Source organism: Mesocricetus auratus, unplaced genomic scaffold (assembly GCF_017639785.1).
Source record: "Mesocricetus auratus isolate SY011 unplaced genomic scaffold, BCM_Maur_2.0 Super-Scaffold_100676, whole genome shotgun sequence".
Taxonomy (NCBI): domain Eukaryota; kingdom Metazoa; phylum Chordata; class Mammalia; order Rodentia; family Cricetidae; genus Mesocricetus; species Mesocricetus auratus.
In genome coordinates, this window is record NW_024429266.1 from 145,002,180 (window position 1) to 145,029,687 (window position 27,508).

The 27,508-nt window shown below is 48.8% G+C and overlaps 1 protein-coding gene across 6 annotated transcripts in view; it reads right to left on the reverse strand.

Annotated features, from left to right (window-relative positions):
• Positions 1 to 3,014: 3,014 nt before the first annotated feature.
• Tet3 (tet methylcytosine dioxygenase 3) overlaps positions 3,015 to 27,508 on the reverse strand; it is a 102,515-nt gene continuing 78,021 nt past the window's right edge. For all 6 annotated transcript variants that reach the window (XM_021227735.2, XM_021227734.2, XM_005071053.4 and 3 more), the window contains 7 exons: positions 23,169 to 23,262; positions 19,159 to 19,367; positions 18,179 to 18,329; positions 15,784 to 15,873; positions 15,222 to 15,359; positions 11,020 to 11,356; positions 3,015 to 10,424 (listed from right to left, as the gene is read on the reverse strand). In XM_021227735.2, coding sequence (XP_021083394.1) covers positions 8,644 to 10,424; positions 11,020 to 11,356; positions 15,222 to 15,359; positions 15,784 to 15,873; positions 18,179 to 18,329; positions 19,159 to 19,367; positions 23,169 to 23,262 — 2,800 coding nt within the window. In that variant the 3' untranslated portion in view covers positions 3,015 to 8,643. The remainder of the gene's footprint in view (positions 10,425 to 11,019; positions 11,357 to 15,221; positions 15,360 to 15,783; positions 15,874 to 18,178; positions 18,330 to 19,158; positions 19,368 to 23,168; positions 23,263 to 27,508) is intronic.

Consider the following 27,508-nt stretch of genomic DNA (forward strand, 5'->3'; position numbering starts at 1 on the left):
CTGTTAGTGCAGAGGAGTCTGTCATTGTGAGGTCACAGCAAGAAATGGACCAATGACGGTTCAGCACACCTCACTGGTGTTCTTACCTTCTGTCACCAAGGACAGGAAGGCTAGTCTGCTCAGTGAGGCAGTAGGAGCCTGATAAGACTGTCTACACTCAAATGACTGTCCCCAGTGTGCCCAGTGAGACACTTCTTCCTGTAAAGTCAATTTCCCTGGGGTTCACAAGTTTTCCAAATGATGTCACCTGGTGGGAACTATGTCCAAACACTTGATTCTTTGTGGGCATTGACACACAAACCTTAGCTAGGAGCGTCCATGTTCAGATTGGTAACTTTATTTTTATCTTTATATTGGTATATGTGTGTTTATTGTGCGTGCATATTCATGTTATGGTGCACACAATGAAGCTAGAGGACAACACGACGGAGTACAGTTTGTCACTTTCCACAATGTAGGCCTATGGTTCTGAACTCACATTCTCAGACTTGGCAGCAAGCACCTTCACACACTGAGCCATCTGGCTGACCTTCAGTAGAACTTCCAAGTTTCTTGCCTAAAGCTCAGTGTGGTGATACATGCACATGTTCCTACCACTCAAGACACAGCGTGCTGCTACTTAGTGTGGACTGAATTGTAGCCTTCTTGCTTGAATATCATGAGTGGTAGGCTATTTGCCTTATTATTTGACCTACACACCTCTTTTTGAAAACGGTGTTCTTTAGAAGCAACTTCAGACTTTCCAAAGGTTGGAAAGAGATGAGAGGGAGAGCTCTGGGTCAGTAAAGTGTCTTCTGTGCAAGTGTGAATACTGGAGTTCAGATTCCTTCCACCATGTTAAAGCTAATGCAGACTGGTGGATCCCTGAATCTCACTGGCCCGCAGACTAGCCAGTCTGATCTCCAGGTTGTGTGAGATTCCTTGTCTCAAAAGAGAAGGTGAGGAGAGACAGAGGAAGACACCACAGAGATAAACTGTGACCTTCACACGTGGACATATGGCATATGCACTCGTATGTCCACACATGCACACACACCTCCACACACAGGCTAGGCTGGAGTCACGATACTGTATTCAGATCAATGAGGATGTGGAGTCAAGGAAATCAAGACCAGCCTTGACTACATTTGACTCCAAGATTAAAAACAAAAAAAAATTGAAAGAATGAAGAACCCCTGGATAATCAGTCTTTTAGGTTTCCTCAACATTTCTAAGTATTTTGTAATCCCTGAAACTTTCCGACATGTTACAGACATGACTCTTTATGACAAGAACATTGCCTGCAGAACAGTTTACCAGCCCAATGGGCACAAAGACAGTTATTAGCCTGTAGTGTTTGCCGTGCTGGGGACCAAGTGCAGAGTGTTTTTTTTTTAAGATGTTGGCCAATGGGGGCTCATAGGCCCCCAAGCATTATAGGCTACTGTCAATACTTGTGGTTACCCTGTAGCACTTGATGGTAATCTCTTAATGCTTAAGACACCACATACTTGAGTCACACAGCATAGAAAAATCAAACTGTACTCACCTGGAAGCTTCATCTCAACTGGCTAGCTTTCATAGCGCTACAAGGAATGCTCCTGGAGAAAAGTAATCACCTAGTTGTGAACCCACTAGCTACAAGACCTATTAGCCTGGTAAAATATACCCACTGGTATAACAGTGGTAAGAAGATCATGGGAGTAACCAACCACTTTCTGATTGGCTCTAAGGATCAGTCCATTAGATAGAACCCATGCCTGGCACTGTTAATGGGGCCAAGAACATGTAGTTAGGTAGGTCATAAGCCCTGGGGGAGAGAACCTAATATTACTATTCTGCTAAACAGACATAGTACTAAAATGACTCCTAATGACCAATATACCCATAGATCAGAAAATCTCTCAAGCCTCAGAGGGGCTGCTTCTTGCAACAAAACAGTGGGGGGGGGGAGATACCCCCAGAGGCCAGAAGATGACACTAGGTCTTTTCGGGCTGGAGTTATAGACAGTTGTATGCTGTCTGACATGGGTGCTAGGAACTGAACTCCAGCAAGTGTTCTTAACTGCTGAGCCATCTCTCCACTCCTACCAGCAGGACAACTTTTAATAAGGTTGTTGACCAAGTGGTGTGGCTAGGTAGGGGTGATGACAAAATGAAGATCAGGCTAGAGCAGGATGACAAATTAAGTGAGACACTTAGCCAAACTAATGCTATTGGAAGCAGAAAAAGAAAAAAAAACGTGTGTGGCAGGGAGGGCACTGGAGAGATGGATCAGTTGTTCAAAGTACTGGCTGCTCTTCCAGAGGACCTGGGTTCAATTCTCAGCACCCACATGGCAGCTCTCAACTGTCTAACCCCAATCCTAGGGGATCCAATACTCTCTTCTGCCCTCTAGGAGCACCAGACATATGCAGGACCATGGACAGTGGGTCAAGGCAGTTCTAGAAAATTCCTCTGCAAAAACCCAAAACAAAAATTACTGAGCCTCTGGTTTGCTGGGTGGCTCTCTGCTGCTGCTAGATCTGCTTGGTGGGATATTTTGGGCAGAGGAAATGGGAGAGTGTAGGGCAGTTTTTTGTCCATTTATCTTTCAGCTCAATGTGCCCCCAAACCCATCCACTGCCAGAACTGCAACCTGGACTAAAGACATGCCCCCTGTCCCAGGGACAGCAGAACCTGGGGTCCAGCTTGGTGCCTCACTACTCTGTTAGAGCCATCAGAACCCACCAGGATGCAGTGGTTCTTAGCAGCTGTAAGGTGGAGGTGAGGACAGTTGAGTTCCAAACTGACTGGAAGGGGACACAGCAGAAGAGCTGACAAAGGCCACACAGAGCTAAGCTGCACTGGCCAGCCATGGGTGTGAACTCCATCTACGTAGGTGAGAGGCAGAGTAAAAGCAGGCCCCTCACTGCTCTGAGGCAGGTTTCCTGGGTGTCTAGAACATGTACTGGAAGGCAAGCCTTCAGGGGATCTTCACGTCAAAATTTAGTTCTGGTTCGAGGTGAGGGGAAGAAAAAAGAGCTCACACAGGATTTGAGTGCAAAAAATAAATATAAAATTTATTAAAACACCCACAATATTTTAAAGATGCCAGGAGTAATACAGTTCACAAACAGTTGTTTGTGTAAATTATAATAAAATACAAATCAAAAAAGGATACATACTTGCAATTTCTAGGCACCCTAAATTAAATTTACTGAAACACTGGGGGAGAAGGAAAGGGAAAGGAAGGCGATAGTTCAGGAGACAAACCAATAAAGTGGAAGGAAAATATTAACAAAAAGGTAAAAATTATACAAAATAAAATTATCAGCATAAATTTACTGTACTAAGATATCTACAGTTTAATAATACACATCCTATTGCCTTGAGACATTGCAAAAACCTATCATTCATCCATCAACCCCAGATAAACTTCATTTCAAGTAGCCACAGTTTACAAAGTCAAGACGGAATATTCAAGTATGGTTGTTAAGTTCACCTCCATTGGAAGCCAGGTAACCAAACAGGAATTCAAAGAGATAAGAAATAAAACACATCCAAAAGCTATAAGGGTTCTAGATCAAATCTAAAGCATTAGTATGCTGAGATAGCCAGTCCTTGCTTCTTTAAAGAAAAATGACACCACTCCTGTCTGTCTTTCCCCCCTCAAAAGAAAACAAACCTGTATTGGAATCAAGAAAAATTGGGATGTCCAGATGAGCCAATTAGTATCTAAAGTCCCCGTATGAAGAGTAAGGGTTCCCCCTGAATGATGGGCAGGCAGAGCAAGGAGAGCATGAATGACACCCTACAGAAAACATCCCTGATATCAGAACAGAAACAAACAAACGGCTCACTGCTCTGTAGCACACAGCCCAGAGTCCAGCGTCCGTGCCAGTCTGCTCAGGTGAAAAGCCTATTGCTTTGCCCTCTCAGGCAGCAATGCAGGAAGGCGGCACTCCTGGAAGCAGCTATGCAAAGTCGGGCGGAAGTGGGGCTTCGAGCCTGGCTTGGTATATGCACCTCCAATGTGTTAATTTGGTCCAGGGTACGTGGTGAAGTTGGCCTGGTAGGGACAGCAGATAAAACCAGGCGTGGGAGTTTTCAAACAACAGCAACCATGACAGAAAGCTCGATGAGATGGGCAAAGGAGATTCACATTTGATTCAAACGCAAAACTTAGAATGAAAAAAACCCAACCATATTCCTTCCCGTAGGCACTCTGCCATTAACTGCTGAACAATGAGCAAAGAAAAATGACCCCAGCTGTGTCAAGGTCAAGGAAGTCATCCAATGGACAACCTTCAGGTATCACACCCTCGTGGAATCTAAGTTGTCACAATGTCCTGTTTCTGAGGTATTTGAAAAAAAATTGTGACAGTGAATGATGAAAAATGGAGCTTCCTGTCGAGTTCTTAAAATTTACATCAGCTTATGTGGACACAAGAAGTTTAGCACCAACTAAAAGCAGCCTTGGTGGTATTGAGGGACAATTAAAGCACCTGCCTTTAGTCTCAGCACCAGGAGCTACCAGTGAGTGGCAAGAACCAAAGGCTTGCCGCCCATCCCGTCCCTGCCAGGGCCAGGTGAAGGCACTCCCCCTGGACCTCAGCCTGTCCACTCTGGAGTTAGCACCCTGGGCCACAGGAGAATACCTGCCATACTAGAAGATGCAGGAGCCCTGACTCTCCTTCCTAAAAGCCACCACGCCCTTTCTATGGCCTGAGAAGATAGCACAAACCCACAATGCCCACCCAGCCAGGTGAGCCACTGTTGTCCTTACAAGGAGCAAGCTGCCTTCTCCATGTGCCTAGCTTTGGCCACCAAGGGAAACAGCAAAAAAACAAAACAAAAAAACAAAACCAAAGCCAGAACACTGCTCTGAGCAGACACAGTACGGCAAACAGAGGTCTACGGAGACAGCACCAAAAAGAGAAGGAAAAGAAAAGCCAAGACACGGAGCCCACCTTGTTTTTGGTTGGTCGTGGTTTCAAACGTTGATAGCACCTCAGGGAGACAAGATCAGGGACAGTCACATTGAAACACCATAGCACCATTTATTAGACTATTTCAATTCATAAAAATGCTTCCGAGTCCAGAAAACACACTTCAGTAACAAAAAGGAGATCGGTTGAGGCACGTCAGGGCTTTTCTATCAGTTTTCCACCAGCTTGACCTTGCTTTGACATCTCGAGGCAGTCAAGACAGTCTCCTCTGTGACATTGGGTTTTCAGCTACTGTCAAACACCCTCACACATCCACTGCCATCAGCTACGAAGCAACAAAGCTCTGCTACTTCCGTTCTTCCATCTAGCACTCGAACCCCTAGCTCTGCAAACTACTGTCTCCCCAAAAGCAGGTAGGGGGACCACAGGAGGCAGACTCCCTTCCCATGCTCCAGGGTCACCTCAGCAAATAGGCAAAGCAGCACCCAGGAGGGCTGGGGGGTTGGGCCTTAGGCTCTGCTGAAAACCAGACCCCCAAACTGAGCTCTCCAATGCATGTGACACCTCTGTGGAGCTACTGACAGGTGGTTTCTCCAGCTAGCACCAGTTATTTTGGAAGAACCTGCTGCAAAATGATTTTTATTCTACAGGAAAATCTCATGGGATAGAACTTTGAAAGTCCTCTTGCACACAGCAGGCAGAGAAAAGAAAAAAAAAGCAAAACAAAACAAAGTGGGGGGGCTCCAAAAGCTTGCACTGCATGTAGACTGTGGCCATGGATGGGCACATTGGGGGCAGACTCCAGTGCCATCATCTCCCTTGCTATAATGGTACTCTTAAAACTCGCTCATGCTGTCAGGTTCTTGAGTTGCAATGGCTTTATTTTTTCGTCTCATGATAAAAATGTCTTGTCAATCATCTTCAGGACTTAAAAAATGATAGTGCCAGTAAAAAATAAAAATTTTGATTTTTCTCTTTAAGAAGCCTTCAGCAGCAAGGGGTGGGGGATATAGAACTGTGCATAGTTTCGTCTTAAATACACATCTAAAGCATGCTCATTTCAACGACAGATTTGAGGTAGGTTATACATGTAGTGTGTGAAAATCAGCACGGGCTCAAGCACAGCCACAGCACTGAGCCCTCAAACAGCGCTCGCTAGGACCTGAAAGGCCAACACAGAACGCCTCTAGACTCACCTCACAGCAGCCTGTTTCCTGGCCTAGAGCTTACGAACCAAGGCTGTGCAGGCTTGGGGTGGACGTCACATGCTCTTTAGCTTGTACTGGTTTTTCCATCTAATGGCTTTACTACCAAAGGGTGAGGAGGGTCGGAGCATACTGAATACACGTCAGAGAGATCCACACACTGCCAACGTCAGAATCACCTGGACCACACTAGGGACACCTTGCAAGCCAACAGCCAACCTGGGGCTTCCATGGGCCGTATGTACACGGTCACATTCTCCAAATGCTTTGTAAAATATCATATTTAAGATTATTTAAAATGAAGTTTTTCAAGGCACCCCCGCATCTACCTAAGCACGGAGTCAGATGAGACCTGCGTAAAAGTACTGATGCGATTAAGCAAAATAGCATTTAAAGGGCCCAACTTCCCTCAAAACTAGAAAATTAGCATGCGCCTTCAAAGACTCTGACTCCTTTAGCTTGTCAAACAGGTCAGAGACTTTCCTATAAATCTGAATTCTGAATAATTCTAAATCCTGATAAGCTCTTGGGTATTTATTTCAAAAGCAATAATATTTCATTTCTGTCCTGTAAAATAATTGCAACTTTACAGAATATGGTAAAGGTGGATTGACAAAGCACATTAAATATTCAGCTACTATTTACAGTTTCTCCCACAATTACAGGTTAAAATGTACTTTTTTCAAGTTGCTGTTTAAATCTAGGCAAAAGTGCTTAAAAAAATCTTTTACTATTTACAGTTAAAACCAGACCACAAAAATGCTCAGGACACCTTTTAGCCACTCTCTGCCAGTGCTTCCGAAGGGCTACAGTCAACACCCAGCCACTCGGCTCTCAGCTCTGGCACAAGGCACCACGAAGCTTGGGGACTCGGACTTGCCTTCAGCATTGTCATGGGATTGCTACGCTCAGTTTATGAAGACCACACCTGGCTAGAACTCCTTGATAACTGCTCTCGGGGATTGGCTGCTACTCTGTGTGTCCTGACGGAGCCCCCACTCACCACACACGTCTACATGAGGAGCGGAAGAACATGGCTAACAGCATCGGAAAACCAACACTCCATTTATCAATGCAGACCAGCACCGCTTCCACCTGCTAGGCCCAACCTCTCGGCAGAAATTAAAGCACCAACACTCTCATTTCAAAGCTCTAAATGGATGCACCAGGATTTTAGAATGGGTGTGTTACATGGGAGGTGGAGGAGGAGGGAAAAGAGAAAGATCCAATGGAGAACTGGCCTCCTCGGAGGAGGAGAGCATTAGCAACCTGTTGAAAACGCCTGACGCTTGCACTTTCAATGAAGGGTAGGCCATGCCCTGCGAGGGCTAGGAGGACTGCACCATTGTCCCATGTGAAGATCCAGGAATAAGGACGATGAGTGGCCTGCCATCACACTGGCTTGCTGAGCTCTGGCAGGATGCCACCTGCCCTGAGAGTCAGGAAAAGTCCCAGCACAATACTACAGCACCAGGCTCCGGCACCACACGGCACAGCACCAGGCTCCGGCACCACACGGCACAGCACCAGGCTCCGGCACCACATGGCACGCTGGCTCTTCACAGCTTGGGTTCAACTTCTTGTTTTCAAAGATACAGTAGCCCTTTTTCAGTATCAACAAACTTTGGGGCGATTTTTTAAAAAAAATTGCCACTAAGCTTCCTTCAGCCCGGTACTCACTGGCTTTATCAATGAGATGGGAAGGGCTCCTAGGAGCCTCTTGACTCCTGCTCCAGCGTGAGGTGCTGCCTATCGAACCAGGACATCATATGACTTGATAAATAACGGACAGAGAGGATTCAGTGTGGAGACTAGCAAGCTTGAAGCTGTTTACTTCCAACCTGGTTTCTGGGGACATCTAACACCAGCATCTCCAGGCCGGGCCCCCAGATGTCTACAGCTTCTCCCATTCCACAGAGGGGAACAGGGTGGTCCCAAAGGCTCCCCGGCCTGTGGGAAGGAGGGACAGACCAGGGCTACATGCCAACCTTGGTTTGTGGGGGGCAGATGGCTGGGAGAACCTGCAGCCCCCAGGAGGCTGGGCTCGCCTGGCAGAAAGCACTGACGGCCTTTCCTGCCCATCTGTAACCATTACTATTGTCGCTTTAAAAAAACCCAATAAATACATTTTAAATGGAATTTAAAACTACGCTCCTTTGTGAAAGGACACTATAAACTCTTTCCATTATTGTGATATACAAGGATAAAGTTTTAAAAACAAAGAGGAAATAAAAGCCCCTCAAAACAAGGGGAAAAATAAAACAATGTGGAGATATAAATATTAAGATCACGAAAAAAAATATCACCCGACAGCCGTAGTTTCTTCTTCAAAGTGCTGGGGAAGTAGGAGGGAGGGGCGGGTCAGTTCTGAGGTTTGGACCATAAATACATATATATGATAGGCATATCCATATATGTAGATATAGAGAGACTTCTGCACCCCCAACCCGCCCCCGGGCATGAGGGCAAAAGCACCACAGAGGCAGCTCGGGCCGGGCCCGACGCTGAGGTACGCTGGCTCCTGGCACCTAGATCCAGCGGCTGTAGGGGCCAGTGACCTTTGTGTAGGCGTAAGAGGACACGGTGACCGCTGAGTCTGTGGGCATGGCCAGCGCCTGCCGGGTGGGGACGGCCCCCTTCTTCTCTTTGTGCTGGGGCTCAGCCGCCATAGCACCCCCCCATTTGCGCTTCTTCCCGTAGAGCTTGGCCTCCTGCTGGCCCAGGCCCAGGCGCGCAGCCTCCTCCTGCCGCTGCCGTGCCCGCTCCGCCAGCTGCTTCATCTTGGCCTCCCAGAGCGCCAGTCCATGGTTGGGCTGGTTGAGGTTCTTGTGCTGGTAGAAGACCAGCGAGATGCGGGTGGGGTGGCAACGGTTGGGTTTCTTGAGTGGTGTGGTGGCATGTAGCTCTCGCCGGGCACACTCGATGAGGATGGAGCAATGGGCGGGGGCCACGGCCACTCCACCAATGTTCTCGTCTAGGAAGTTGTGTTCACTGTCTGACCACAGCTCTTCCTCCTCCTCTTCCCCTCCTGGGCCACTCTTCTCTTCCTTCATCCCCTTGCTGGGGGGCTCCTCAGCTGTCCCCTCCTCCAGGCTGAAGGGATCCCATAGCTTCTCCTCTGACTTCAAGGCCCCAAACAGCTTCTCACTGGAGCCCAGGGGCATGCCAAAGGCCTGCCAGGCTTTGTCCAGCTGGCTGGCCCCTGGCGTGGGAATCCGTCCCTCCTCTACTCTCACAGGGTTCCACAGCTTGTCTTGGAACCCAGGACCACCTTTCAGGGCAGAGTTGAAATCCCCTGTTCCAACCCCCCATGGCTTCTCAGTCAGGCTGGAACCAGTCAAGGCCGAGGTGCTGTTCCCAAACTTGCAGGGGCTCCATGGCTTGCTTCGAAGCCGTCCTCCAGGATGGGGGGCCGACTGCTGGCCTTCACCAGTGAACAGTCCCCACTGGCTATCTGGGAAGTGTGAAGGAGTCAGACAGCTGGCCCCAAAAGAATTGAGTTTGTCTGGAACAATGGTGGGGCTCTCCCCAGAAGGGTACACTCCCCAGCTGCCACCTATACTGTTAGTCCTCTTGGGGGACATGCTTGGGCCTCCTGAGTACTGTCCCCATAGATGACTGGGTCCCCCATTCTGAGAGGCCTCGGGCAAGGGTGTTCTGCCCATCTTACCAGAGTCTCTGGGTACAGACTCAGCCTGGGTCAGAGGGTCTACCGGCTCTTGCTTGATGGATCTGTTGTAACAACTGGAGCTCTGAGTGAAGGGAGAGGGGTCCCTGGATGCTGGGTGGAGCTGGGGGACCTTGGGTAGCAGATATTCCTTGGGGCCTGGGTAAGCAGGCTGCTGGTGGTGAGGGGTGGGGTGGTGGGCATCTGTGGAAACAGCCTGGCCGGGCAGCTCGGCAAACTCAGCACCACCGTAAGCCGGGTTCAGGCTGTTATGTAGAGCATGGAGGTCTGGCTTCTTCTCAAAAGTGCTCCCACTGCCCCCATGTCCCCAGGTACTGGGACCCAGGAACTGGGAGGGGAAGACAGGGTTGCTAGATGGAAAGCCATAGTAGCCAAAGGAGGGAAGTGTGTACTTGGAGTGGAAGCCGTTGACGGAGGCCAGGCCGGGTTGTGCATAGCGAGAGTGATAGGAATACACACTGCTCATGCTGTAGGGGTCAGAGGGCCGGCAGCTGCCTAGCACCGAGTAGCTCTCCACCACCGCGTTGCCGCTGTACTTGAAGGAGCTGAAGTGGTTCTGTGGCTCCACCTTGAGGGAGGGCTTCAGGCTTTGCTGTGACAATCCACCCTTCAGAGACAGGCCTGGGGAAGGCAGAAGGCAAGGTGGAAAAGGAGACAGACACCATGGCCTGGCAATGTCTAATGTCTAGGTGCAGAACACAGGGGATAAGAACCTCCTTCCTTGCCTGAGAGCTGTTCTCTCTGCAGACCAGGCAGGATGAGGTGTTGAGGTAAGTTCAAACCCAGCCTGGACTTACTCCCTGAGTACCCCACAAAGACCCCAAGGTGAAGAGATAATTGTGGAGAGGCCACGTCCTCTGAGCCATCACTCTGTTTGACCCCAGAGAATGCCTTAGTTTCAACTGAAGCTCACTCTTGAAAGTGTGGGCTTAGGGTCACAGCAAGGACTGCTGCTAGGGAAGAATGGGCACTCAGATACTCACAGCCCACCCACTTCCTAGGGTGGGCCCCGAAATAAAGGTCTTCTCTTCCTCAGACACAGAGCACACTGGAGAAGCCAAATGCGGTGTCCAGGTGCTTCATAGAATGTCTTTCTGATGGACACAGTGAACCAACCACCTCAGGACCCTCCCTCCTTAGTGGCCCGTGTGACGTGAGGTGGGGTGATGCCCCTTGAGGACAGGGCCCATACCTATGCTAGTACCCCTTTGCTTACCAGGGTCGGTGGTGACACCAGCCAACTCCAGGGCTTCCTGCTTGATCTTCTCTGGCGTGCTTAGCTTCTCCTTCTGCAGCTTTTTCTTCTCAGCCGCTGCCTTCCTGGCTTCTAGCTGCCGTTGGCGGCAAGACTTAGCAGGCTCAGGCAGACGCCGGACCTCTCTAGGGAATGCAGTGAGCACCTGGATGGCCCCACTGCTCACCTTGGCATTCTGGTTCTCCTCACTGCCAAACTCATCCGTGTTCGCCATCTTGTACAGGGGCAGCACATGCAGCTGCTCGTCTTCCGGGACCTGGCCCACACAGCGATTGTCTTCCTTGGTCAGCGTGCAGACCTGCCCCACACAGGTAGAGAAGATATGGGATTGGCGCCCGTGCTTGGAGAGAGGGGCCTGAGCCTCCAAACATGTGACAGCCATATAATGCTGCCATCAGCCATCTACCTTGTCCCATCACACTCTCCTGACCACTAAGGTTCTAAGAACCAACACAGAACCTTGGAGGCACTGTGAGAGGCTGTTTCACTATTTCTTACGTCCCAGTGGCTGATCTGGGACCAGAGCACCTGCTCTGCCTACAGCCCATGGCTGCCGCACTGGTTTACAACCACAGGCTGATACTTTCTCCCTGAATTCCGAACACTCAATCTCCTTTGCTTCTAAGGTAAACTTTCTTTTTATTAAAAATGACCTCAGAAAAAAGTAATTGTGGCTGGGCAGTGGTGGCTCATGCCTTTAATCCCAGCACTTGGGAAGTAGAGGTAGGTGGATCTCTTGAGTTTGAGGCCAGCTTGATCTACAAAACGGGTTCTAGGACAGCCAAGGCTACTACAGAGAAACCTTGTCTCAAAAAGTTAAAAAAAATTGTAAACACTAATTATACATGCATACACACATATTTAATACTTTTGGGTAACTAAGATATTATGCATGCTTTTTAAACATTTAATATAGCACAAATATTTCTTGCACATAGTATTTAATACAATTTATCCCTTTTTTGAGACAGGGCCTTACCATGTAGCCATGATTGGCCTGGAACTTGCTATGTTCACTAGACTGACCTGGAACTCGCCTCTGCCTCCCAAGCACTGAGACTAAAGGTATGTACCATCATGTCTGGCCTCTGTTTTTCAGATGGTCTTAGCTGGCCTTGAATTCACTGTATAGAACAGGCTGGCCTTGATTTCTTGCTTCTGCCTCCTGAGTGCTGGGATTACAGGCACGTACTACTATGGAATACATGCTCTGAGACAACCCTGCTGCTCACTGCCAGACCACCCTCCAACTGTTTTTCATAGTGTGGTTCAATTCTCCAGATCTGTCACATTCATTTCTTTAAAAAACGCTTCAGTTATTAAAGTGTACCTTGTTGATTTCTATTGCTCAACAAGGCTTGTTCCCCCCGAGTTGGCAGTCTACTCTTGTTCTGGCTGTGACATTTATGGCAATGACCAAGAAGGACTGCCCCTGCCAGAGCTAGTTAACTCTCAAAAACACAGGATTCTGGAAATACACCTTTGATACAGACACTAGACCTGTCCCTAATTGCTTTATGGCAGGTCAAATCTCATCCTTGCCTTAGTCAGTCACCTCCAGAGCATGGAAGCCGTATCCTCTACCCCAGAGCACGCTGAAGCTGCTAACACCCCTCTTGAACTTACTCAGTGCCTATCCCTTCCTGCTGAAGCACTGTGCAGGCTCTAGTTTCTCTCATCTCAGCACTTCCTGACTCAGGGGAGTGCCTGCCGTCTCCTCATGTAGCCCCCAGAATCAGGTCACATCCCGCCTTTTCCATGGGGTATGGTGGGGCCATGTGTATGTAAATCCTGTGATATTCTTTGTCCATCAATTGTATTCCCTCCTGTGTGTTTAGGTAGGTTTCAAACAGTACTCTGGCTCCCTTTTTTCTGAGTTTTGTGCCTTGTGCCCATTCTTTAAAAAAAACCCACTATTCAATGTTTTAAATGTATAAAGTCATATTTATATTCAGGCTATCTTCCTTGATCACAGAGTATGCCTCAGTTGGAGCATTACACACCATTAGCCACTATAAGCAATCCAACACCACCCAGATGCCTGACTTGTGGCATGTATGACCAACTGCACACGCTCCCACACACATAGCACCGCTGTTCTGGGACCAGCTTTGTTTAGTCAAAGATAACTTGTCACCTTGCATGCTCTTTCCATTTCCACTGTGTTGCTTTACATGCTGAACAGAAGCTTTACACTACCGCGTCCATGGCTGTTGTTGGTTCACGTCCTCCTCTGGGGTCATTCTCCCTGGTTCTCCCAGAGCACAAGTCAGTCTTCAGACTGCCTCTACTGACCTGGCTTCTGCCTATATCCCAAGTTCAGCTGGCCCTCAGCCTTGTGCCTTCCCTTCTCTAACACTCCATGTGATAAACCAGGGCAAAGGGCAAATACAATGAAGGGTGAGACAGACGGGAGCTGCCTCTATCCCTAACACACCTAAGAGACCTTACAAACATCAGACAAGGGAAGCAGAGGCCATAAACGGGAGAATCTCAAAGATGAGATCAAAAGGGGCAAGGGAAACCAGGGAAGATGTCCATTCTCTTCGGTACACAGGAGGTGCACCTCGCGGAAGCAGGTGGACACTAGAAAGCCTGGGAGAACCCGGTGTTGTAGGAAGCAGAACAAGCACTAAAAGCTTGTGACTGTCACTGTCTATACACAGAGCTGCAGGCCTCCTCAAGGCGCATGGATGGGAACCGTATGCCATCTGTGGGGGAGCTGGTGAAACAGCTGACAGAGCTATACGTGAAGCTTCAACTTAATAACCACTAGTAAAGAAAAGCCTGCCATGGGACAGCAGGTGGACGTGCTGTGACCTCATGGAGGTGGAGTTCTATATAGCTGTCTATGGCCATTGTCACACACAGCTATCAGAAGGGATGGCCGCCAAATGCTGACTGGTTACCGCCACAAGATTTCAGACAAGTTTTTTTTTTTTCGTGTTTTGTTTGGGTTTTTGTTGTTGTTGTGTTTTTGAGACAGGGTTTCTCTGTGTGTAGCCCTGGCTGTCCTGGAACTCGTGCTGTAGACCAGGCTGTCCTTGAACTCTCAGAGATCCACCTGCCTCTGCCTCACATGTGCTAGGATTAAAGACGTGTGCTACCACATCCTGGCAACATGGTTTTTTTAAGTTATTTTTTATTTATGAGTGTTTGTGTCCATGTGAATGTATGCCGTGTGTCATCTGAAGTGGTTTTCTGAGACAAATGGGGGGTCTCTGGAAGGGCATCAAGTTCTCTTAACTGCTAAGCCATCTCTCCAAGCCCCCACTCTGAGGCAGACAGCTCAGTGTGTGAAGCTACTGCTGCAAGAACGGGAAGATCTGGGTTTGACCCAGGATCAAATGGACCCAGGACCCACATTAAAAGGCCAAACACAGGTAGATCCTTATGGGCCATCCAGCCTAGCTTGCTTGCCCAGCTCTAGGTTCTAATGAGAGTCTCCAACTTAAAAACACTAAAACCCCCAAAGACAGGGCGTTCTATGAACACCAGCGGTTGACCTCTGGCCTCCACGCACTCACATGAATGTGCGTGCCCAGCTGTCCGCTTGTGCAGACCGGCTTGCATGCACATGTACAAATTTTAAGACATGAAAACCTTTAGTAAGTTTTGCTACTAATAGTTAACCTAAGAGCAAAGGAGCTGGGAGGCCAGGTGACCTCCTGCTTTGCCCCTTTCTGCTCCCCATCCTCCAGCTCTCTTTAACCTTGAGGGCCTACCCTTTCTAGCTTTTCTGGTCTAGCCTTCTCTCCAGCCTCCCCAAACCGCAGCCCAGGAAAAAGCAAGCATCATTCCCTTGAGGGGGCCTCCACCTGGGTCAGCCCTGACTGCCCCTCGACTCCAGTACACGCACACCTCTGGAGATCCACTCATACTCTCCAAATCCTCTCTCCTGCCTGCTCTATGCAACCCATGCAGACCAGCATGCATCTCTAAAAAGAATCCTTCGTGTTTCATCCCCAAACCTCATCTCTTAGTTATTCTACTGCTCAGGAAATGCACATATAGGCTCTGGTTCCTCATACAACTCCTATCACTGGTCCACCTACTGCTCTGAGGAACGGCAGGAGGAGGCCATGCAGCCAACACCTAGGGATCTGAGAACCCAGTCCTACATCCCTCCCTGTAATGAGCAAAACCACAGTTGGCTTCCTCACCACGGTGCACCCGTTGTAGAGGTTATGTTGGTCCTTGTGGGCGTGGGCACAGAAGTCCATGCAGGCTGTGACTCCTGAGAAGGGCCGCCCTTCCTTTAGCCCTAGGCGGCAGTCGATTGCCACTTCCTCATTGGTCACCTGTGTGAAGACCAAGAACAGCTGTTCAGGAGACCTAAGAGACTAGCCCTGAAGTCGCACCTGGGATCTAGGTCTCAGGGTGAAGCAGGTTAAGGGTCACAGCCGTTTTGTGAACCTGAGCCATGAAAGGAAGGTCTTTCAGTTGAGAAGCCCTGAACCCGAAGGAATCGCTCCTTCCTAGGTTAGCTCAAGCATGGAGAGGAACTCAAACCTCTGAAGGAAGCCAAGCCAGAGGACAACCAGGGAGAAGGGATGGGGACCTAGGGACGGTTGGATAAATAAGGCATCTTACAAAGCACACAATGGCTCCAGGAGACCTCTAGGTGGAGTCTCCTTAAAAACACAAAGGAGGCCACACTCCCACTTTCCGACATCAGGGAACCTGAGTAAAAATGGTACGTGACAAAGGCCCAGGCTCCTGTACCTGGTTCTGATAGGCCTGTGGAGCAAGCCGCTTGTACAGGGGAGCAACTTCAGTGGCCAGGTCCTGGAAGCTATTCCGGAGCACTTCCTCCTGCAAAGGGAACAGTTAGGTACATCAGAGCTGCCCTACCTGGCAAACTTCCTGCCAGAAATAAGCCCCACCAGAGTCACTGCTGGGTACTGCTGGGAAGGAGGAAGCCAAATGCATGCAGACATTCAGTGTTCCTCTGTTGTGCCCATGTAAAAGCTGAAGAAACTGAGGCTCACCAGGAAAAGCCACTGTGGGAAGGCACAGTCACCCTGGCTGGTCAGCTGCTATGTCAGTCCCATGCAGCCCCATTTAGTCCAAGACAAGACAGCAGGCCTGCTCTCAGGGTGAACACTGTGGGTCGTCACAGGTGGGTACGCTTGTTCCCAAGGTAGAGAAAAAGAAAGTGGAAACTGACAGCGTACTGGAGACGTGCAGCCAGCCAGGTGCCGCACAAACAAATCCAAAGATCTGGCTGCTACAGCCTTCTAAAATGCAAGTTAGTGACGAACGGAGTCCCTTCCTGTGCTGGAAACAGAAATGTCTGCAGCACAGAGGTCCACAGGACAGCCGCTTATGCCCAGTAGCCATTCATATGCAGCGGCGGCATTTCTGTTGCCCCTCTGGCCTTACACAATAGCCACCAGGGCCTGCAGGGACCTGAGGCCATGAGCATGAACACGGAGCACTTACAAAGGGAGCGCCAGCCAGCATGCAGCATAGAGAGATGCTGAGAGCATAGCTCAGTCAGTGCCACCAATGTGATGCTGTGTCAGGGCCTGGGGACTGCGCTGGCTGCTGTCTGGATGCCACCACTGGAACAGTGGTTCCAAAGCAACACAGCTCCAAGGTGAGGCTCTCGAGCTGGGCAAGCACAGGCCTGGGGAGGAACCCCACCTCCTTCACTGTGAACTACACTTAGGTCTGAGCAGGTCACTCCGTCCGTGAAGTAACAAAGCCTGGGCAAATGGTGGCCCTGGGACAATTGAATTGTGTGAGCCCAGCACACAGCACATGTTCAGGACATGGTGACTGACAGAACCAGTGATAGAATCTTAGTTTTCTCCAAGCGCTATCTTTTTATTCCGGACAAGTCTTAGGCCTTAGAGCTCTTCAACCCATTGGTGAAGCAGACACGTTTGGGGAAGAGGATCCTAGCATACAAATTAGAGCTATCAAATTAAGAGTATTTTAAGCTGACAAAACTGCCTAAAAGTTTTTTGGGAAAAGGTTCTGAATTTGGAAAAAATAAGGTGTGTGTGTTTATGATGTGTGTGCAGGTGCCTGCAAAAAGCCAGAAGAGGAAGCCAGTTCCACTGGAGCTGGCATTACAGATGAGCTATGAGCCACAATGTGGGTCCTAGGATATAAACTCAGGTCACTTGAAGACTATCTAGTACTCTTGATCACTCTAATCCCTAAAAATGGTTCATTTTACTTATGAAGAACAAATTCAGGGAGAAGTTTACATGGAACACAGAAGAGGTGCCCCTGGATGACCCTGTCCTCAAGAGAGTGGGAAGCACTTCAGGTACTAGGATTTTCAAGCTCTGGAGGGCCAAGACTGGCATCAGGATGCCCACCTGTATCTCAACTGAGGGACCACTCCCCTGATTCCGCCTCTCCAATAGGAGCACGGGGGGGGGGGGGCCATAGGGACAGTGTCCTCATTCAGAGACAACCTGTTGCTAAGGTCAGTGCAATATGGAGGGCAGAAAAGTGGAAAAATGGCCTCAGCTGACATTCACAGATCCTCTACCCTTGGTGGAAGCTGCGGTAAGACCCAGAAACCCTTGTTCTGTTGTGACAGAGATAGAGAAAGGTCCTGGAAAGAGACCAGGGTGAGAAGCCATGGAGAGGCCTCATTATAACCCTGTGACTGTATGTGTGCCATAGTGCAGCAGGACAGGCCTCCAGCATGGAGACAAGGGCCTAGATGTCTGCGTGTATGCCCAAAGTCTCAGCCCAGTGGGGGATGGGATACCTCCCAAGTCATCCACAGAGAAGAAGGTCCCCTTCCTCCTAGGATTCCTACATCCTAAAAGATGTCCCACAAAGAAATGACCAGATGACACTCACACGGCAGATCTGCATTTGCATCAGAAGTGTTCAGAATAATCTCTTTAAAGCTGCCACATTAAGTGGCAAGCTTCTGAGGACCTGCAGCTACCAGTCTTCAGTTTTCATATCACTTGCTAAGAGACTTTCTCATCAGGGTAAGGCTGCTGAAAAGTCCCAAGTCAGGCAAGATGCATTTTCTGCCCATCTATGTGGTGGCATGTCGGTCCTACCTCTGTGCAGCTGTTAAGGGTGCAGGTGGGGAAGGGTGAGGAGGGCCTGCTGCGTGCCTGGCACTGTGTCTCCTCACCTCCTTGGGATTGTCCCCCGTGAGGCGGAACTTGCGCGGTGTCTTGCTCCGAGCATACTTGCAGCCGTTGAAGTACATGCTCCAGGAACAGCCGAAGGAGAAGGAGGCACCACAGGTGTTGGGGTCTTTGCCTTGGCAAGCACAGGTCCGGCTGCAATGCACAACACAAGCCAGGCACACAGCTGTGATCTCTCTGTTGGCACTGCCCTGCCCCTGCAGAGGGCTGGTATCCACCAGCCTCTAGTGACAATGACTCCTCCTTCACCCCACAGGTTATCCTCTGAATGGTCATGCTCGGTGAAACTCGTCTATATGATGTATGAGTCTACTGGCGACATTCTTGCAGAGGCAAACTTAAAGGGACAGGAGAGACACATGTTTGTTGAGGGCTGAGGAAAGCTCTGTAGGTGGAGGGTGCAGGGTAGTCATGTTGCTTGCACATGTAGACACATGTGTATGCATGAGCATTAAAGGACAACCGGCAGGAGTCACTCTCTTCTACCATGTTCCCGGGGAATGAATTCAGGTCTTCAGGTGTGGTGGCAATTGCCTTTACCCACTGGGCCATCTCATGGACCCCTATTCTCAACCTTGACTGGGCTACATGACTATAGATATTTATTAAAATCCTCCAAACCTGCTGGGGGTAGTGGAGCACAACTTTAATCCCAGTACTCTGAAAGCGGAGGCAGGCAGATCTCCCTGAGTTCAAGGCTAGCCTAGTCTACATAGCTAGTTTTAGGCCAACCAAGGCTACAAAAGCAAGACCTTGTGTCCGTAAAAAATAAAACCCTCCAAACTATATACCTAAAGGATAACTTTACTGAAACCAAACACATCCCAATGAAAAGATAGGAAAATCCAATAAAGATAGGTTAATGTTGACCTGAGGCTAGAAGCCAGGGCTGCCCAGCATCCCAGTGCCTGCTACCCAGGGTCCTGCGGCCTCGTCACCCACCCACTGCCACTCCAACACATACTCATCATTGAGGCCACATCTCCGGCTGGTAGGGTTCCCGTACTTCCGGAGGGTATCAGTGAGCTCCTGGTAGAGGGTGTCTCCAAGGCTTCGGGGGATACCCTCCCAGGCCAGGATCAAGATGATAATCACGGCATTCTGACAATGGTGGCCGGCCCGATGCCGCACCAGGCACAGCAGCTTCTCCTCCAGTGTGTCTCTTCGGATTATCTGCAGAGGCACAGGGCCGAGCCATTACCATGCAGAAGCCACACAGCTCTACATGGTATATGTCCATCCCAACTACCCCACAGACCTGGGAGTGTGGGTCTTTTGGACAGTAATCATTAGGGAAGAAGAAACAAAATTTTAAAACAGCAAAATAAAGTAATTATGATAAAGTCTAAGACATTTGTGACCACCAGGTGGTGGTAGTATACGCCTTTAAATCACAGCACTCCGGAGGCAGAGGAGGTGAATTTCTGAGTTCAAGGCTAGCATGGACTTCAGAGTGAGTTCCAGGACAGCCAAGGCTACACAAGGGACCTGGTCTTGAATTTAAAAAAAAGGGGAGGGAGCATTTGTGACCAACAGGCAAACTTAAAAGTAAACAAATAAAATTGTGATCCAGAAATACAGTAAAGAGTTTTATGATGTCCCAGAGCATCTGCAGAGAAAAGGCTGCGCATCTGTGTGTGTTTACACTCGGGGTGTAACACTATCAAAATAGTCTGAGGCTCCTCAAAAAACTACGTGCAGAAACATATAGCCCACAGTTCTGTGGGTGTGATGGGCAGGGAAGGCCCTGGCCTGCACACAGATGTAGTCACACCTGCCACTGACCCTGCGCAGAAATCAGTGGCTGGGTAGGCAGTACCAACAAGGATATGGGCACAGTCAGGGCTTAGTGGGGACATCTATTCACTGAGAGCTGGGAAGCCCAGCTCTCTTTAACCACACAGGGAACCTGAACTTAGTGCAGCCAGCTTTTCCAGCCTGTAAGAAAAGAGCTTTACAGACCCCATGCTGCCCTTCCTTTGAGATGTGATCCCACTATGTAGTCCTGGCAAGTCCTGAACTTACTATGTAGACCATGTTGGCCTTGAAAATAGATCTGCCTGCCTCTGCCTCCCGGATACTGGGATTAAAGGCATACACCATTGTACTTTGCCAGGAACTTTTAAGATGTTTCTTCATTTAAAGTTATATGTGTGTGTCTACTCATGAGTCTATACGAACCATGTGAACACAAAGCCACCAGAGGCCAGAAATGGCACTGGATTCCCCTGTAAGAGTAGTAAAACTCCTGACCTGAGTCGCCTCACCAGCCCTCAAACTCCCATTTTAAAGACATAAGCACCACACTTTATGTAACTTGGTAAATACATATAATATAAAATCTACCATGTTCAGTGTACATTTTAGTTGCTTTACGCTCATTCATCATGTTGCATAGCAACCATTTCCTTCTAGAACTTCTACTCCCAATAAGGCTAAGACTTCATTCACAACAATGCTCCAACTCTTCCCTTCTGGTGCTCCCCAACTTGACATCACCCTTCTACTTATTCAGTTAAAGAATTATGTACTTATTTAGTGTGTCTGTGGAGGCCCATGCAGGTCAAAGGATAACCCTTAGGAGCCAGCTCACCACCACCACCTGGGAAGATCTAGGGATTGACTTCACATCACAAGACTTATGTGCAAGAGCCTTTACCTATTGGACCATCTTGCCAACCTCACAATTTTTTTGGTTGAACTGAGAATTGTACCTAAGGTCTTGTGCATCCTAGGCAAGCACTTTATTACTGAGCTATACTCCCAGTCATTCAGCATTGAACTTCCTGTCTCTGTCATCTGACTCTGAAGAACCTCATGTATATGTAATCTCAAGGTGTTCTGTTTATTGTAGCATGTGTCATGACTTCCTGGGAACCTTATAGAATATTTCGTATTCTGCATGCTAAACATACAGCCCTGATCATGAAGTCTTGGTCTAAGGCAGTGTCCTAAGATCATTTCCCACTTCCCTCCCAAGAATCAACTATCATTTCTTAAATTGTGTATTGGAACTCAGAAGTATATAAACAAGTTACCAGGCCAAATGCTGCTTCAGGGCTTCCTGTACGGTTGCTGGGCTCCTGTGGGAGGCCCATTGCGGGTACTGACATTAACTGCAGGATGCTGATATGACAGTGGTCAATGGACCAGGGCTCTCCAGGCCTTATGTGTAGTGGTTATCTTGCTTGTACAAATAAAGCCTGCCTGAAGGTCAGAGAATGGAGCTTGTTGCTAACTAACCATAGAGGTCTGGAGGCCTGTACAGACAGACAGGAAGTGAGATGGCTGGACGGAAAGGATATAAGCAGGGAGAAACAGGAACTCCCCCTCTTGTCTACTAAGACACTAAGGATGTAAGGTGTGCTGTGGCTTGCTCCTTCTCTCTGATCTCCCAGCATTTTCCTCTATATCTGACTCTGGATTTTTAAACCTTCCTTTTTATTTAGACAGAAAAGAGAAGATGGGGGATGTCCTTCTGTAACCCGTGAACATATGTTTCTCTTATTGGTTGATGAATAAAGCTGTTTCGGCCAATGGACTGGCAGGATGTAGCCAGGCAAGAAGTATAGAAGTATAGACTAGAAGGCTGGGAAGAGGAATGTAGAGAGGGTCGTGAGGAGACACCAAGTAGTTGCCAAAAAAGCATGAGGCTCAGGCATCACCGGAAAGCCAAGACCATGTGGAGATACACAGAATAGAAAGGAGTTAATAAGAGATAACTAGCCAATAAGAAGCCTGAGCCACTGGCCAAAGAGTTAATAATTAATATAAGCCTTTGTGTGTTTACTTGGGGCTGAATGGCTACAGGACCAGGCAGGACAGAAACTTCCATCTACACTCATGGTCAAGCTCTGCTCACTGTCTCTCTATGGCTGACATTACTTTGAAGGTGAGTTCTCTGAAGAGACAGGCACCACCCTACCACATTAGGCCACTAGCTGCAAGGGTCACCTCCCATGGGGTGGAGACAAGGCTTCTTCACACTTCAAGAAGCACCAAGTTCTTTTGCTGTGAAAAGTCTTACAGTAATGCCTCGGAGGTGCTGAAAACAAGTTCAGACATCCATTAATTTCATTAAATGCAGAGATGCAGAGGCAAAGAGTGACCCCAGGGAAAAGACGGTGAGAATGTAGGTGACATCCAAGGCAGCCACAGGAACACTACTGCAGCCTGTCTGCCTTTGCATGTGGACCCTCCTCACCAGAAATGCTTCTACTCACTGCTTGGGTCACTTGGTACTTGTGGCCCTGTTCATATCCTTGTCCCAGGCTAGCCCAGCCTCAACATCCATCTAGTGTCTGGGCCTCAACTCCCACAGCAGCAGCATCACAGCCGTGTCTTGGTTAAACCTTGCGTTTCTAGGTCTGTGACCTAAGGCACTGACCATGGAAATGGTATTTTCTACATGGACCAGCCACCCAGAGCCCAGCTCACTATAATCCAGCTCTGTAGCAACAGACATCATGATTTCAAGAGCTGTGTGAGGGCCAGAAGAGCAAGGCTGAGTGAAGTGGCGGCTGAGTTTGTGACATTCTCCCTGCCAAGATGCCCAGGATCCCTGCTCAGAGGCCTCATCTTGTCCCTCAACTTGGCTCATGGAGGTCAGTGTCTTTCCTGGCTGTCAGGTAGGGGACAAGAGTACTGACCACTCACACACACAGCAAAGAGGAGCCCAAATCCTTGGGGCGGGGTGGGGGTGGGATCTCATGGGCTAGGCCAGCAGCATCTCCAGCTCCTGTCTTCCTATATCCACGGCCCTTACCCAGAGGTCATGCACAGTGGGTAAAGAGCACAGAGTGCCTGGGCCTGGCATGTAAGTAGGACAAAGAACCAGCCGCCATGAGGGCTGTTGGCTCCAGGGCCCCACGATGGTAGATGTCTATTTCCTCCTCGCCGGCCCTGTACCAGTCATGCGGGCCCCGGGGACAACAGCAGCCAGGCACAGCTTAGCTGTGGAGAGCCAATACTCACCCACTTGGCAATGGGACACCCTCGAGAACTCTTCCCCTCTTTCCCCGTGTAGATGACCTTCTCGATCCGGATAGCTTTTCCCTTTTCTCCATACCTAGAAAGGAGACAGAAGCCACATCAGCACAGTGAACACACAGGAGTACCCCACGTTAAGAGGTGGGGCCCCAGCGTGCTTTAGCCTGGGCTTCGGTTACTGCGTGGGCAGAGAAGGGAAAGGTGGGAACTGGCCACTCTGCTGGGGGACTTGGAGGCACAGGGCCTACAACCAGGCTCCCGGGCATTGGTTCACCTGCCACTCCTTTTCTCCTGTCCAATGTGTCTGTCTCTGTCCTCAGGCAGGACAGTTAGGCAGGACAGCCTCCAACTCCTTCTGACCCTTGAAGCTGCTTGAACCCACAGGCATTTGCACCCAGCCCTGCTGGTCAAGGCCTCCCGAATTAACTATTTATAAATTCAATATACAAATGAACAAAGTGTGTGTGTAGGGGGGGCTTATTTGTCTTATAGCCACCCCAGATGACCTCTGAATACAAGGATGCTGAGGGAGTGTCCCTGCCAATCACAAATGCTGGCAATACAGTAGACAAGGTCACCCCCTCGTCCCCTGCATGTGCCCACTTCCTGGGAGCCCCTGACTCGGCACTGAAGAGCTCAAGGCCTCTGATACCATCTACTCAACCACGCTATGTTCACAATAGACACAAATATGACCATGAGCATGTATCACCCAACTACAACACAGAGCAAGGCTGGTTCAAATACAGCCTGATGGTCAGACAGCCATTCTCTTGCTACACTATTGTAGCCAAGTCACTGAGTTTGTCAGGCCTTAGTCTTCTCATATGTAAACTGGACGTTAAAGTAGCTCTGCCTACCAGGCTTCGGGGTGTATGTCAAGGATCTTAGCGTGAGGGAGAAATTATTAAGTCTCTTTAACATAAAATACATTTTCTTTTTAATAGACCTTCAATATCTTCTGTAGACAAGAATCACTTGCCGTCCTGGCCAGTGCCCTCTTCCAGTCTGTACTGACAGATCCTGCTGTACTGACAGATTTGCTCGTTCTGGACCTCACAGAGTGTTTCCAGCCATCTCTCTGTAAGAAGTTGGCCAGAGCTGAGACAAGACGTCTCTCCTTTGAAGGGTATGCTGAGGGTGCCCCTTGAGGATCTAGGACCTATAGCTGGGAATCAATTAAGTCAGCAAATGCACTTAACATCTAAAGAGACAGGACTAAAGCATTTTTTAACCAACATAGTTTAATAAAGATTTATTCTGTGTATGTGAGTGTCTGAGTGTGCACACCTGTGAGAAAACATGGAAGCCAAAGGTGGCGTCAGAGTCCTTGGAACTGGAATTACAGGCATTTGCAGGGTGGCTGGCTTGCTCTGTATGTGCTGAAAACCCAATTTTTCCTTGTGATTGCAGAGCTATCCCAATGTCTGCAGTTTTACGATAGCCCATTCCTCATCTCACAGGCTCCATGACTATACCCCAGGACCAGGAAGACAGGGCACTGGTCTTGGATGCAGCTCATGGTACAAAGGTTGGCATGATCAGTGCCCCTTGGTCTATGACTTCTCTATATACCTATGTATAGCTTGCCTGTAAACAAAGTGTCTTGTGGAGAAAAAAAAGTCAGTGGCCAATGCTTTCCCTACTCTGCATTAATGGTTCTCTCTCTTTCCTTTCCCTTCCTTTCTTTTGAGATAGAGTCTCACTATGTAGCCTAGGCTGGTCTAGGAACTCACAGTCCTCATGACCTCAGATTCCTAAGGGCTAGGATTACAAGCATGTACCATGCCCTGCCAATACTTAGGTGTCTTGTTCAAAAAAGCCTCCTTGCTACATTTCCCTCATTGAAAAGGAAACAGAGTTTCTTTTCAAACACTGAACTAAGCTGTCTATCTCACGCAGATCTTAGGGGAGGGTGAGAAGTGCTTCGGACCACACTAACAGGCGAGGGCTGCAGTGCCTATAGGAAGTGCTTGCAGACACCGTTCAGCATCTGTGTAGTGGGAGCTGACAGCACTGCTTTTGTTTGGCGTCTGGACAGGTCTCAGCTCAACAGGCTTATCAGGACACAGCCCCCACACACTGGCAGGCCTGGGACCCAGGTTTGTCTAGGGATCCCTGTCAGGAGACTAGCATAAGGCTGCCACAGCACTGTCACTGAGAGGAACTATCATATTCCCCACAGGAGGGTGAGTTGAGGACATGGGTACTGGCTTTCTGACCAAGCTCCTTCCCTACTGTTCTGTCCTTGTGAGCGAGCACCTCCAAGTTTTCATTGGAGATGCACCCCCCCCCCCGAAAAAAGGTTTAGTTACCTAACCAGCTAGACATTTTTGTTCCTTAAAAATAAAAAGTCAAGTGGCAGTGGCACACGTCTTTAATTTCAGCACTAGGGAGGCAGACATAGGCAAATCTGTGTGTTCCAGACTAGTTTGGTCTACAGAGCCATTTCCAGGACAGCCAGAGCTGTTACATTGAGAAACTCTGTTTTGTTTTTTCAAGACAAACAAAAAGACCATACCATTCAAACCTGGTACATGAGCTAGCTTGTTGGAGCCCACTCCCCATGGTGGGATGCCATGCTCATTCTTAATGTATGGGAGAGGGCTTGGCCCTGCCCCAACCTATTGTGCCGGACTATGTTGACTCCTCATGGGACCCTTACCCCTGAGGAGTGGACTGAGAGGGGGGTGGGAGGAAGGGTGGGAGAGAGAACTGTGGTAGGAATGTAAAATGAAATTTAAAAGAATAAATAATTTTAAAAAGTGAGTGGTCATAAAGGGAGCTGGAGAGATAGCTCAGCAGTTAAGAGTTCTGGCTGTTCTTCTAGAGAACCCATGTTCAATTCCCAGCACCCACATGGTAGCCCACAACTGTCTGTAACTCCAGTTCCAGAGTACTCAACAGACACCTTCATACAGACATACATGCAGGCAAAACATCAATGCATATAAATTTAAAAAGTCTAATTTAAAAACATTTGGGGGGAGGAGGCATGCCATGGTGTATGTGTGGAGGTCAGAGGACAACTTTGTGGGAGGAGTCTGTTTATGTTTTCATCCCAAGGGTTTAAGATTACCTTTACCCATTGAGCTGCTTGCTGGCCCCTTTTCCTCTCAGAACAGAACTTGAAAACCAACTTCTGCTTCAGTTCTTCCCCTTTAAATGCCTTACTTCCTGGCTTATCATCAGAAGTGTCAATTACCAGGCTCAGTCTAAGTGAGTCTGCAAGGGCCAGCTAACAACTTGGCCTATGGTTCTTCAAGGGTGGCCCCAGGGTCGGCAGCAGATGTCCCACCAGGAACCAGGTGGGTAGGCGAGTCTGGGGTGGGCCCAGTGCCCTGCCTGTGCTTTGCAAGCCCTCAGCAGCTTTGGACTCCTGCTCAAAGTTGAAGGACTTCCCCAGGGTTTTCTCTTGCACACCCTGAGATGAGTCCTCAAGCTCTGAGGACTGAGCAGCACAGGCTCGCTGCAGTGCCAGGCTACAGAGGCCCTCTCCTTGGTGGAACTCAAGGCTCCGTGCAGATGGGAGCCGACAATGGACTCTAGTTATCTACTAGCACCGGGACCTGGTATCCAGTAGCTGTGATGCCCAGAAATACACTGGGATATTTTAGAATCCCTTTCAACTGCACCCCCTCCTCCAGTTTTGTGCTCTACAAATAGCTGAAAGCACTAAAATCTCCTTGATGTCAGGATATGCCCCCTCCTCCCTGACTTTGGCCAAACTCTGACAATACAAACCTACAAAGAAAAAGTAAAGAGATTAAAGGCATCTGGGACAAGTCACAAACTCGACACCCTCATAAGAAATTCATCACTCATCTGCTTCTCTCCATGTTCCAGAAATGAAAACATCTATAAGATAAACTCAATGGAAAGAGGGAAAGATGAGCTGCTATACAAAATGTGATCACTCGTTTTGTGTTGTTTTTAGGAGCTGAGCCTGGAAGAATTTATCCTACAGAAATCAAAGCATTAATAGCGATTCATAGGACTGGGTCAGCAATTCAGGGTGGCCTAAGCAGACTCCCACCACCAAAGGGGAGCCCTCACATCCCTCCCAGGGTGCAGTAAGCGGACCTGGCACTCAACTCACTGGCAGCCAATATGAAGATGGGAGCGCAGTCTGCTCCGTGACTCATGGGTCCTTGTGGTGGAAACAAGCCATTTGCTGAGGCAAACACAAGCTTGCACTGCCAGCTCTCCCAGGGGTCCCTCCCTTGGATTGCTTCCTGAAGAATCTATAGCTGGCTGTTATTTTTAAAGCAGGGAGGGAAAAAGTACAACCTCAACACTATCACTCCCTCCAGATTCTTCCTTCA